Below are 12,758 nucleotides of genomic sequence, written 5' to 3' on the forward strand. Positions count from 1 at the left end.
GTATCCAGTTTTATTTTTATTTTTAAAGGGACTTATAATAAGAACGACTCAGAGATATATGCTTACAATATAATATTATAACATCTAAATTAGTCTGTGAATGGTGTGTAACGATAATCCCCTATTGGATAAATGCCAAATAATGAATAATGACATATCATTCACTTCTTCCAGATATTTGCACTTCTAGAAAACGTTACGTAAAATCTTGAAAAATTAATTGCACTAATGACCTATGTTTTTATGTCAAGGGTGAGTCTGATCGAAGGCCAAAGTGTCCCATTCGTGCCGAAGCACTCTTGACCCCACTTCATACAATGCTGTGAGAGATTCAGTTCAAACTAAAAATCGTTGGTCAATCTGGAATGGCGTCATTTGCAGTTTGTTGCATTGTAGAGTTGTTAAGGAATGCTTGCATTTTTGCTCTTTTGTGTAAAAAACTGATTCTATGTGATGTTGTTTTTTTGATATAGAGGCAGCCACGGTAGTAGTATACGGTGTTGTAGTTAAAGTGTTTTCCTCTGCGTATTTATTTGTTCAGGCGAGACTCTGGAATAAAAATAAATTTATAAAAGGGATAAATTATTTATATTTAAGAGTACGTTTAACTTTTGAGTAAGATTGTTTTCCGATTCCAATAGGCCTGCTGTAAATCTTTATTCCCAAAAAAACATAACAAAACATAAAATATTTATGTAATTCGTGATTCCTTGAGCAAACATCCAAATAGAGTTGCGCACCAATATGTGTACCGTTTTCCGCGTTCTGCACCTATAAAAAATAATTTGAGTGGAAATCTGATGATAAATCGTAACAAAAGAAAAGAATACGTGTGTAGTTCATGATATATTGCCATCGATTTGGATACTAAAATATTTCTACGCATTTCACCATTATACAGAACCCAAAGTCTATTGCCAAGAATGAAATACTGGTCGCACAGTTATGTAATAAGTTGCAAACTGGCAAAGTTTCCAAATATTGACAATCTTGGGTTGACGCTGACACGGGTCAAGATGGGTTGACCCCGATATTATTATGTTTTTTACATCTCTATACTTATATGATAATCCCTATTTCCTTTCACGGCGTGTGAACCGATTAAGCTAATTCTTTTTTTGTGGTGTTAATGTTAGGAGATCTTTAAAAGAAAGGCTTGAGAAAGTTGCTTTATTTTAAACCAAGAGTCTGATAGTTCTTAAAAAGACAGAACAACGACTGTCAGGTCAACAAGTCTTTTGATATAATTGATGTTAGCATTAGCACACTATTTTTTATGGAGGACAACTTTATAAGACTACGTACCACTACTACAAATTTTATTCACGACTTTACTGTGGCTTTAATCACCTCAGAATCTCTAATATCTCGTATAATGATATCGTATTTTATCAAACTGTCAACGAATTTACATGTACTTTGTGGTATGATTTAAGAAATGGTATTATAAACTTAATGATTGTACATTAAAAAGTAAATAAATAAAGTAGTATTTACTATAGTTTTTTATTTATAAAAATACTCTATCGTAAGACGACAGAAAATGGAGTTTTCGCTTTTCCCAGCAAAGGACATCGTTTACTCAGAGCCGAAAATAAGATTTCCCACCACAAATTGAATAAAGTGAAACATTCTCCTTGAGATGATTTCGTGCAAAGAACCATTTTTGACCTTTTGTTTCAGTTTCATATAATCTAGCGGTTTCCTACGACACGTGTAGCAAAATATTTATCAGAAAAGAAAAATTATATAAACTAGAAAGAACATAAATAAAAATATCAATATCAAGGTATTATTTGGCTTAGATTAAACAATATAAAGTCGCTGAATATTTAAATTTACTTATCATGTAAGACAAGATTTAATAATACAAGCAGACACAAATTAATTAATAGCACAAATATAGACGTAGCTAAATCTTAAGATATTCTAGGATGTTTATAATTAGAAGCTATTCGAGTACTAAACTATTCAAAAACATGATAGATAGGGAGGCGAGGTAGCTAAATGGTGTAATTCAACGGCGTCGTCGAGACTTATCAAAATCGAAAGAGAAAATAATTTCGAAAAGAAAAGCTTCTATGGTAAAAACCATTTTAGCGGTGGGTTTGGCGTGTACGGATTTTCAAAAATGTAAAAAAAAACAGTTACATGGGCATTCTCGAGCGCGTCAGATATTCATACTACGTATACCCCAAGTGTCTCTGATAACAACGGTATACTAATCTGCCGGTTTGCGTGGTGGGGCTAGGCATATAAATTCGTCAAAAATGCACAAAAAAAAAATTTACTCGAGCGCGTCAGATTTTCGGAAGGGGTGTTAAGTAGGCCCCAAGGAAGCTCCCCTTAAAAAAACTGACGATTACGGCATGACGATAAGTTACGATGAATTTTTGAAAATGCAGAAAAAAAAAGTCCTTTTGAAATACTCGAGCGCGTCAGATTTTCATAGGGGAGGTTTATCTCGGTATCCTGAAAGCATATTTTCTTAATCTGACAAAAATGTTGGTGGATTCTCTTAATCTGACCGAAAAAGGTTTGTGGGTTTCTTTTTTTTATCACCGTTATTTCATATCAATTTTTCTTAACACCCTCAGTTTTCGAGATATACTCGAAAAACCGGGAGTTTGAGATTTTATGATGCTTCAAGTAAAAAAAGGTTTAAATTTGGAAAAAAATGAAAAGAGCCCTTTTTTTGTAAAATAAAATTACCTTTTTTGTTTATTTTTTGGAAAAAGTAAAGTTCGCGACATATATGCTGCAACGCGTTTTCCGGAAGACGAAATGGCTCCTCCAGACTTCCGGTCATGCGGAAACCGGCAGATTTTGTATTTTTAGTAAGTTTTAGATTATATTCTTCAAAATAAAAATAAAAACAATCGCGCTCGAGAATGCCGGATTAACGTTTTTTTTTTACAAGTTCGCGACCCTATAACTCGGCGGCGTCAAGGACTTATGGTCAGATTAGTTAAATTTAGTCTTAAAACACTAAAATCAACCCCTAATATCTTAATCTGACGCGCTCGAGTATTTCAGACTATCGATTTTTTTTTACTAATCTGATCGTCTATCCTAGGCGCGCGTCACTACATATAGAGCTAAATAGTTAACAAGGTTGTTCTATTAGGTCTAAGGTATCTCTCATATCTTAAACTGCCACGCTCGAGTATTACAGAAAATTCCCCTCTTCGCCTCCCTATCTATGAAGCGTGGAATACGATGTCGAATCTACGTGATGTTAGAAAATAGATCGAATCGACAGTATAGTAACCTAGTATTAGTTACCTTACCTACTGTTCGTATTATTTTACTGTGGTAATAATTAAGATGTTAGAAAAAGAACGAATCGACAGTGCACTTTAGCCTCAGGACTAGTTACCTTACCGTTCGTATTATTTTTACTGTGGCAGTAATTAAGATGTTTGAAAATATAACGAATCGACCGTGCAGTAGCCTAAGGATTAGTTACCTTACCGTTCGTATTATTTTTACTGAGGCAGTAAGTAAGATGTTAGAAAATAAAACGAATCGACAGTACAGTAACACAAGGCTTAGTTACCTTACCGTTCATATTATTTTTACTGTGGCAATAATGATGTAGCTCCGGGAATTTTGGCGGGAAACGGATTCACGCTTTGACGAGCAAATTTAGGATAATAAAGTTGTTCAAAAGTTTACCAAGCCGACGAAATTAAAAGACTTTACTGGTGACAAAGATGTTACGAGTTTATGACGCGTTTGAGCGGTGTATATTTTGTGGATGATTTATTACGACTACGGATTACAAATCTTTATGTGGATTGAAAAAGCATGTATTTTTCATAGACTTTATGTCTCTATATGGTACTACTACTAGTATATTATTACGCCTCTTAAACTACAAATCTATACTAATATTATAAACCTGAAGAGTTTGTTTGTTTGTTTGAACGCGCTAATCTCAGGAACTATTGGTCTGAATTCTTTCGGTGTTAAATAGCTAATTTATCGAGGAAGACTATACAATAATATCATCACGCTAAGATCAGCAGGAGCGGAGAAATGCGGGTGATACCGCCGAGCACAGCTAGTGTTTGATATAATTGATATTGGGGACATATAGTGAGTCGGGGTAAGACCGGACGGATTTTAGACGAATTGAAATAGTCTAGCAAAAGCCCGATTTTCTCAGCACTAGTTCAAGATTTACTACTTAAAACTGATGTAAATGACAATTCATTTAGCATCGCTTTGCTCTACAAAAAGTTTATTCTTATAAACTCAACAGTTTCTGATTTTAAGGCGTTTAAAAACAACACTTACTTTTTTTATGACTATGGTAAAAAATTACTCTTCGGGGTAAGTTCGGACATGCTTTTAAATGCACTTCTATTGAATATAGCATAAGGTCGATCAAAAAAATATATCCGATCTTTTACGGTCTAAAATGATTTTTGACGATTTTTTTTTGAAATCCACTTTACAGGCGCGCGGCGCGTCGCAGCGACGCCCAGAACCTGAAGGTCGATGCAAAACAAAATGAAGTCGTACAGAATTTTGCCCTCGTAAATAAATATGCTCGTATTCGCCGAATTTTTGATGTTTACGTTCTTACCCCATGTCCGGACTTACCCGGACTCACCTTATCTATGTATTTCTTGGATATTTAACTATTGAATCAAAGACTAGACTCCATTATATTTATAGAGATGTGTACTTTGATTCATAATACGACAGAGAATTATTAGTGCATTGGAGAATTTAATTTTAATTAATACGACGTTCATTAAATGTTTCTGCTACGACAATTTTACTTATTGCAAGCTCATAGTTCATACAAAATTTAATAGGTACCTATAATATATTTTATATATATTTTTTAATAACTTGAACCTCGTTGCACTTTGGTGATAAAAAAATCTAAATTTACTGATACAAACGTGCATCATTCTGCTACCATAAAAATTAAAATAGCTCACTGATTGCACAAAAATCTGAGCAATTTTTATGCTACTCTATGTAACTTTGTGTAAATCTAAATCTTATGGATATATGTATCATCATCATCAGCCCATATACGTTCCCACTGCTGGGACACGGGCCTCCTATGAGGGTATAAGAACCTAATTAATAACTGCCCCTTAGTCGAAAATTAACAACCCCTTTTTTCTCTCCTTCTATATCAATTACCAAAGACTTCGTTCCCATAATTTTTAGTAACGAAACAGTATTAATTCCAACCCATATTCCAGATAAAATAAAGAAGAAGTATGGGCCGCTCGGAGACAGCGTGGTGGTGGTCAAACTGGAGAAGACCGCCAAGTTCGGCCTGGGGCTCAGTCTGGCGGGACACAGGGACAGGAGCAGAATGGCCGTGTTCATATGCGGGATACACCCAGCTGGTGCGGCGGCCAAGTCGTCACCGCCTGTTAAAGTGGGAGACGAGATCTTGGAGGTAAGAGTTAGCTGTAAAGTATAGAGTTTCGACTCGGATCTTCTCTAGCAACTGCAACGTATCTATTCAGATTTTCTCTGTTGAAACTGCTTTCCGCACTAATTCAGCAATAATTTAGACTTACCTACTTTCTAATACAATGGTTAAGTACTGCATAGGTATGTATATATACAATTTTCTAATCACGTACTCGTGTAAAAAAGTTTTATTTAAGTTCGTAAGTATTGACTTACGAACCAATAAAGAAAATATATCGTTACGAAACGCATAGAACTTACATAAGAACCGGATTTTTCCTATGATATCAGGAGCACATGAAAAGACATGAAATATATGCATAAAAGTATGACGTATTAATGACAAGACCTTGCCAGTTTTAGATCATGGATAATTAAGTTTTTAAAATAACCTTCATTTAAACAGCTGTCGATTATACCTAAATACCTCTGCATTCAGCTTCACGAATCTACCTTTAGTCTGCGCTATAATTTCCAGAACAATATTTATATACGAATTTTTGCACTGTTGGTAACCCAGGAATAGATCGCTACGATATTGTTTATACGGTGTTGTAGTTGAAGTGTTTTCTCTACGTATTTGTTCAGGCGAGAATCTGGAATGAAAATAAATTCGTTGATTGTTCTTGCAATAAATATCTCTCGACTTTCCACGTTTGTTTTTGTTCGTGACCTCATTTATTAGCTAAATTAAAAAAGGTGGTTGGGAAACTTCTGGCAACTTTTACTTATATAAACAAAAGGATGTGGTGAAATTATTTGATCCAATATGACGTACATACTTTTTATTTTCTGAAGCTGAATAAATAGTTTATATATTAAACTAGCGGTTCGCCTTGGCTTCGCCCGTGGTACCTACATGTTTACGTTTTTTTTTTTCATCAAAACTATCCTATCCCTGAAGTTGGATTGAACTGCACATGGTGTGCGAATTTTATTATAATCGGTTAAGTGGTTTAGGATTTCATTGAGGACAAACATTGTGGCACGAGATTTATATATATGTATTATGTATATATTAAGTTAAGATAAGGAAGATAAAATAGGTACTTTTAGTTTTGACACAAATCTAGCTTCGTATTATTAGTTTGGCTCAGTCTAGCTTTCAGCTTATGATAAAAGAAACAAGCGAATTCATCGTTACAGAAGAAAACAGCAATATATTTCTAATCACACAATATTAAGACAAAGCCTCTAATAAATAAGGTATATAATCGCCTGTAGAGATTTCGGTTTTTATTACATTATTTTCTGTGGGCTGTTAAATATATGTGAATATAAACAGTTTATTGTTAACGGAAACTATTAAAAGTAGAAATATAGATCGTATGGAGTTCATAGTTTCTTGGTATATCCGCTAGAGGGGGTTTTGTACCGTCTTTTATATTGGGCGTCATTTCAGAACTAAGGCCCAATGCAATAGTGTTTCATTATGATTTAATATAAAATAAATTGCTGTTTTTAAACTGCTGCTTGAATCAGAACTATCTATAATGTTGTACCTATAGACTACATTGTTATGATAGAGACAAATGTACAGACCTATCTTAAGATAGTCTATGCTAATATTATAAAGCTGAAGAGTTTGTTTGTTTGAACGCGCATATCTAAGGAAATTAAATTGAAAAATTCTTTCGGTTTCAGATAGCCGATTTATCGAGGAATTTATTTATTTTTCCATTTATTTAACCTACTGGCTATATTATATCATCACGCTAAGATCAACAGGAGCGGAATAATGCGGGTAAAACCGCAGGGCATAGCTAGTAGATAATATGTGTAAAATATACTGCTGTATCGTTGGAAATATTAGTAGAAAATTTATTCTTATGGAGTAGGTACATATCGCACTTTTAGAAAACATTCAGTTGTAAATAATACGAATGAATAAAAATGATATCGTGATACAGGTTACTAGCTGCTCCGCGCGGTTTCACCCCCGTAGCTCCTCTCCTGTTGGTCGTAGCGTGATAATATATAGCCTATAGCCTTCCTCGATAAATGAGCTATCTACCACCGAAAGAATTTTTCAAATCGGACCAGTAGTTCCCGAGATTAGCGCGTTCAAACAAAAAAACTCTTCAGCTTTATAATATTAGTATAAGAATATTATAGATTACGTCCTTTTGATTGATGGCCGCGTTGTTTTTGTTTTATTACTAAATATTTAATCAAGTGTACCTATATAATATTTGCTCGCCAATGCAATGTGGAAAAACATAAGACGATCTATTTTATTGTAATTGGACCTTGGCATCATTGTTTTGTTTATAACTGATTGATTGATTGGTTGTGTATTGTATTATGTTACACATAACGTAAGATAGACTTCTGAATCTCTTGCACAAGAATAGGGTGTTATTTAGGGAAACAGTTATACAACTCCATTGTTCTTTAAAGTTTTTTTTTCTTCCATTTTATCAAAATCATTGCTATGCCTTGAAAGTGTCATATACTTACATATAGAGGCAAGCTTAGATGATAACATCAGGCAACCCAACCACCTTTACCGACTTACATTTAAACCTTTACCGATTTACATTTAAAATACAGACAGGTAGACTTTCGTTTACTTTTTTTATGTTAATAGAAGGCAAACGAGCAGACGAGTCACCTTATGTTAAGTGATCATCGTCGCCCACTTGAACCCTCTATACCAGGGTAATAACTTATTACCTACATAATTATATAGTATCGATATACTTTCACAAACATTTAATAAAGTAGTTACTTTAAAAGTCAAACACACACCTTTTCATTTATTAGAAAAGATTAAACAAATAACCTTTCAAATGAATTCGCGGTAAATAATCGACAAAGTCAGAGAGGTGACTAAACACACATAAGTTACATCTAGAATTTATCTTTGGGAAAACAAACATTCATTATTCAAGTTGAAGGATAAACCGGAAGGAAGTTAGCGCGGAAAGTTTTTTTTTTTTTAATTATTAATATCTCAAAAAATTGCTCCTTAAATGCTCCATCAGAATCAGTAATTGCTCCACTTCTATAATTATTAGTTTATTTATAATTAATTTTTAAAAAAATCCAAATACTGAAAACTTGATTTCCCTATAGAATGAAAAATATTCACTTTTCATAAAAAATTTTTTTGCAAAAAAATTGCTCCTTAAATGCTCCATCAGAATCAGTAATTGCTCCACTTCTATAATTATTAGTTTATTTATAATTAATTTTTTAAAAAATCCAAATACTGAAAACTTGATTTCCCTATAGAATGAAAAATATTCACTTTTCATAAAAAATTTTTTTGCAAAAAAATTGCTCCTTAAATGCTCCATCAGAATCAGTAATTGCTCCACTTCTATAATTATTAGTTTATTTATAATAAATTAAAAAAAAATCCAAATACTGAAAACTTGATTTCCCTATAGAATGAAAAATATTCACTTTTCATAAAAAATTTTTTTGCAAAAAAATTGCTCCTTAAATGCTCCATCAGAATCAGTAATTGCTCCACTTCTATAATTATTAGTTTATTTATAATTAATTTTTTAAAAAATCCAAATACTGAAAACTTGATTTCCCTATAGAATGAAAAATATTCACTTTTCATAAAAAATTTTTTTGCAAAAAAATTGCTCCTTAAATGCTCCATCAGAATCAGTAATTGCTCCACTTCTATAATTATTAGTTTATTTATAATAAATTAAAAAAAAATCCAAATACTGAAAACTTGATTTCACTATAGAATGAAAAATATTCACTTTTCATAAAAAATTTTTTCGCAAAAAAATTGCTCCTTAAATGCTCCATCAGAATCAGTAATTGCTCCACTTCTATAATTATTAGTTTATTTATAATTAATTTTTTAAAAAATCCAAATACTGAAAACTTGATTTCCCTATAGAATGAAAAATATTCACTTTTCATAAAAAAAATTTTTCCAAAAAAATTGCTCCCGATTTGCTCTATCAATTACAAAAAAATTATTTAATTTTGATAATTTTTACAATAATTTACTGAAAAACTATGTTTGCATAGTAAACTACTGCGCTGTGACGTCATCAATTATTGTCGTTGCGACGCATAAGGGCCATATTTACATGTATCAGCACTGCAGCGATATGTATAGACCTTAATGTTTATGTTTTCTTATTTATATTATTCACTAGATTTCCGCCCGCGGCTTCGCCCGCGTTTTCAAAGGAAAACCCGCATAGGTAGTTCCCGCTAACGCAAACGATAGCAACTTGAACACAAATTAATTGATAATTACTTGAAGTTTTAATAATACTAATAAACGTACGAGTTTAGGGACCTAGACCCATAAATGAATTTTTAACTTTGGCTAACCGGTAAAATGGCATTTCAATTTTATTTCTGTTCCTTGTGCCATAACAGTGTTTATCTCCTACTCTTGTGTGTAAGTCGGCGTTTTTGTGCACATGCAAAATATTATTAAATATATACTGTGATGGTACAGTACTAGGATACCAGTATTCTTAAAGAGATCTCTTAGCGAGTCCCGAGCACGTAAATTATATATAGAGCGAATGGCTCTTTTCTGTAAGATAAATATAGTTTCTATATCTGCTGCCCTGCCCCATAGTAGAATTCCATAGGACATAATACTTTTTATACACCATTACAATTAATCTAATATTGATTGTGTTCATTGGTTACATTTTTAAAATCTTCGTGTTTTATAAATTTATAAAGAATAGAAAAAATTCGATCACGAGGCGGGACTCGAACCCGCATAATTTCGTGATCGAATGTTTATATTCTTTATATTTATAAATTTATATTTATAAAGCCAAAAAAATGTTGTGTGGTTTTATGAAACCACGGTAAAAGTGAAACTGTTCGAACGGTTCCGAACACTGCTTTGTGTAGCGCATGTCGCGTGCCGAGTAGGTATACCTACTCGGCAGCCGCGATACACGCGACATGCGCTACACAGACCAAAAAGTTTGAGACGATGTAATAAAAGTTTCACTTTAATATCAAATTCAATCTTCGTGTTTTGTGAATTATTTAATAAATCATTTACGTGATTCTTTTTTTGTTCGATGCGGGATGGTGTCGAATTGGTCCCATAAAAATTTTATTAGGATAGGCCCAATATTTTATTTTATGAGCATTTTTGTCTGTATTTGTAAATGTTGCAAGTGCAAATTTGAAGTCGGTTGTTTTTAACGCAGTTATGTCTTGTATGTAAAACCTTTTGTCAAAAATAAAATTCTTTATAATTAGCACATATTTTATTATTTATACTCTAGTGAAAAATTTTCAGGTGATTATATAAAAGTAGGGCTCAATTTTTTCGCGAACCCTACTTCTAAATAATTACCACTCTTCAATAATTTAAAACTCCTTGACTGAATCCCTTCACACCCTAAAATAAAAAGTGCCTATTAATTTTTCTTATAGTAAACAGAAATTCAAATTCAATTATAAAAATACTTACTTATTACCGATTTAATACTTTGATGATAATTGATTACTAACCTTGATATTGTTGTGGACATGATGAAATGTCTCCATATTATGTTATATGTAATATATACGATGGTATACAAAAATTATTATCATTCGAACCTGCAATCCTAACTTGAAGACTCAATAAAACAAAAATTATAATTATTTCTTATTATTCTTATCATCAGAACCCTTTAGTTTCTGTGATCTGTGATCAGAACCAAATAATTACATGATAATAATTAATAACCTTTTAAGTAATACCATCCTACTAATCTATACTTCTATACTAATATTATAAAGAGGAAAGGTTTGTATGTATGTATGTATGGTTTTCACGCATAAACTACTATACCGATTTTGATGAAATTTGGCACAGACAATCTTTAGACCCTGAGAAAGAACATAGGCTACCTTTTATTGCGAAATATGTACCACGGGCGAAGCCGGGGCGGACCGCTTGTCTATACTTAATATTATAAAGAGGAAAGGTTTGATTTTTTGTTTGTTTGTTTGTATGAATTGAATAGGCTCCGAAACTACTTGGCAGATTTGAAAAATTCTTTCACTGTTGGAAAGCTACATCATTTCTGAGTGACATAGGCTATATTTCATTTTCAAAAAAAATAGGCATCCTTACTAAAATTACTATAACGTAATCCAAGGTGTGAAAAAAATATCAAAAAACTACCTTACATCGCGTGCGCTGCGAAAACTATTGATGATAGAACAAAATGATATACTACATTTTTTTAGAACACACCATTATCTACAAAAAATCAGCGGCAGCATATCTCTAACTATTACAGTCATGTCACAATAAGCGTTTTTTTATTGAAAAAAAGAAATTAAAATACCACCGCTACAAAAAGCTCTTTATTTGTACCTTGGTATTAACCCTTATCAAAATAAACGATGTATTATTTAAGACTGCTTCAATATCTTTATATTACTTTTTGAATTATTCGATTCTGACAATCCATTCAAAAGATATCACGAGTTAAAAAAAAATTAAAAAATAAACTGTATTCGGCTAGCTATGCGTTGTAGGCGTCACTCGGGCAGGGGTACGGGAGGGGGGTTAAGATCACGAAATAAACTTGCCAGTTGCCGCGCGGCTTACTCGCGCGGTCGGCTCCCTACGTGATGGACGTGTGCGGAATTTACGCTTGATAATAATTCGTTTAGTAAGTAACTAAACCGATTTAAAAAGTTCTTTTCAGAACTAAACCCATTTATATAGCTTCCGCCCGCGACTCCGTCCGCGCGGATGTCGGTCTTCGCGTGGATGGTTTATTTCTCCATTTTGAGTAACTCTGACAATGACATCTTATAAATATCTATTGGACCCAAATACGGCTAGGCCTATAATAATACGGAACGTGTGTTCGCGGTTCTACACTCTACAGAACAACGTCTACTAGCGTAATACTACGTAATACTACTGAAGATTACATTGAAATTTAGTATACATATATAGAGGGTAACTTGGATAAACATATATGTATATCCCGGAAATCCCACAGGAACGGGAACTATGCGGGTTTTTTTAAACGCGGGCGAAGCCGCGGGCGGAATGCTAGTAATATAATAAATGCGAAAGTTTGTGAGGATGTGTGTGTGTTTGTTACTCATTCACGCAAATACTACTGAACCGATTACAATGAAATTTAGCACACATATAGACCGTAACTTGGATTAACACATAGGATAGGTTTTATCCCGGTAATCCCACGGGAACGGGAACTATGCGGGTTTTCCTATGAAAACGAGGGCGAAGCCGCGGGCGGAAATCTAGTGAATAATATAAATAAGAAAAAATAAACATTAAGGTCTATACATATCGCTGCAGTGCTGATACA

At 33.2% G+C, this 12,758-nt stretch overlaps 1 protein-coding gene across 1 annotated transcript in view; it reads left to right on the forward strand.

Annotated features, from left to right (window-relative positions):
* The window catches only part of LOC123703322, a 131,602-nt gene that overhangs the window by 90,256 nt on the left and 28,588 nt on the right, over nucleotides 1-12,758 (forward strand). The window contains exon 25 of the mRNA XM_045651281.1: nucleotides 5,232-5,434. Coding sequence (XP_045507237.1) covers nucleotides 5,232-5,434 — 203 coding nt within the window. The remainder of the gene's footprint in view (nucleotides 1-5,231; nucleotides 5,435-12,758) is intronic.

Source organism: Colias croceus, chromosome 25 (genome assembly GCF_905220415.1).
Source record: "Colias croceus chromosome 25, ilColCroc2.1".
Lineage (NCBI taxonomy): Eukaryota > Metazoa > Arthropoda > Insecta > Lepidoptera > Pieridae > Colias > Colias croceus.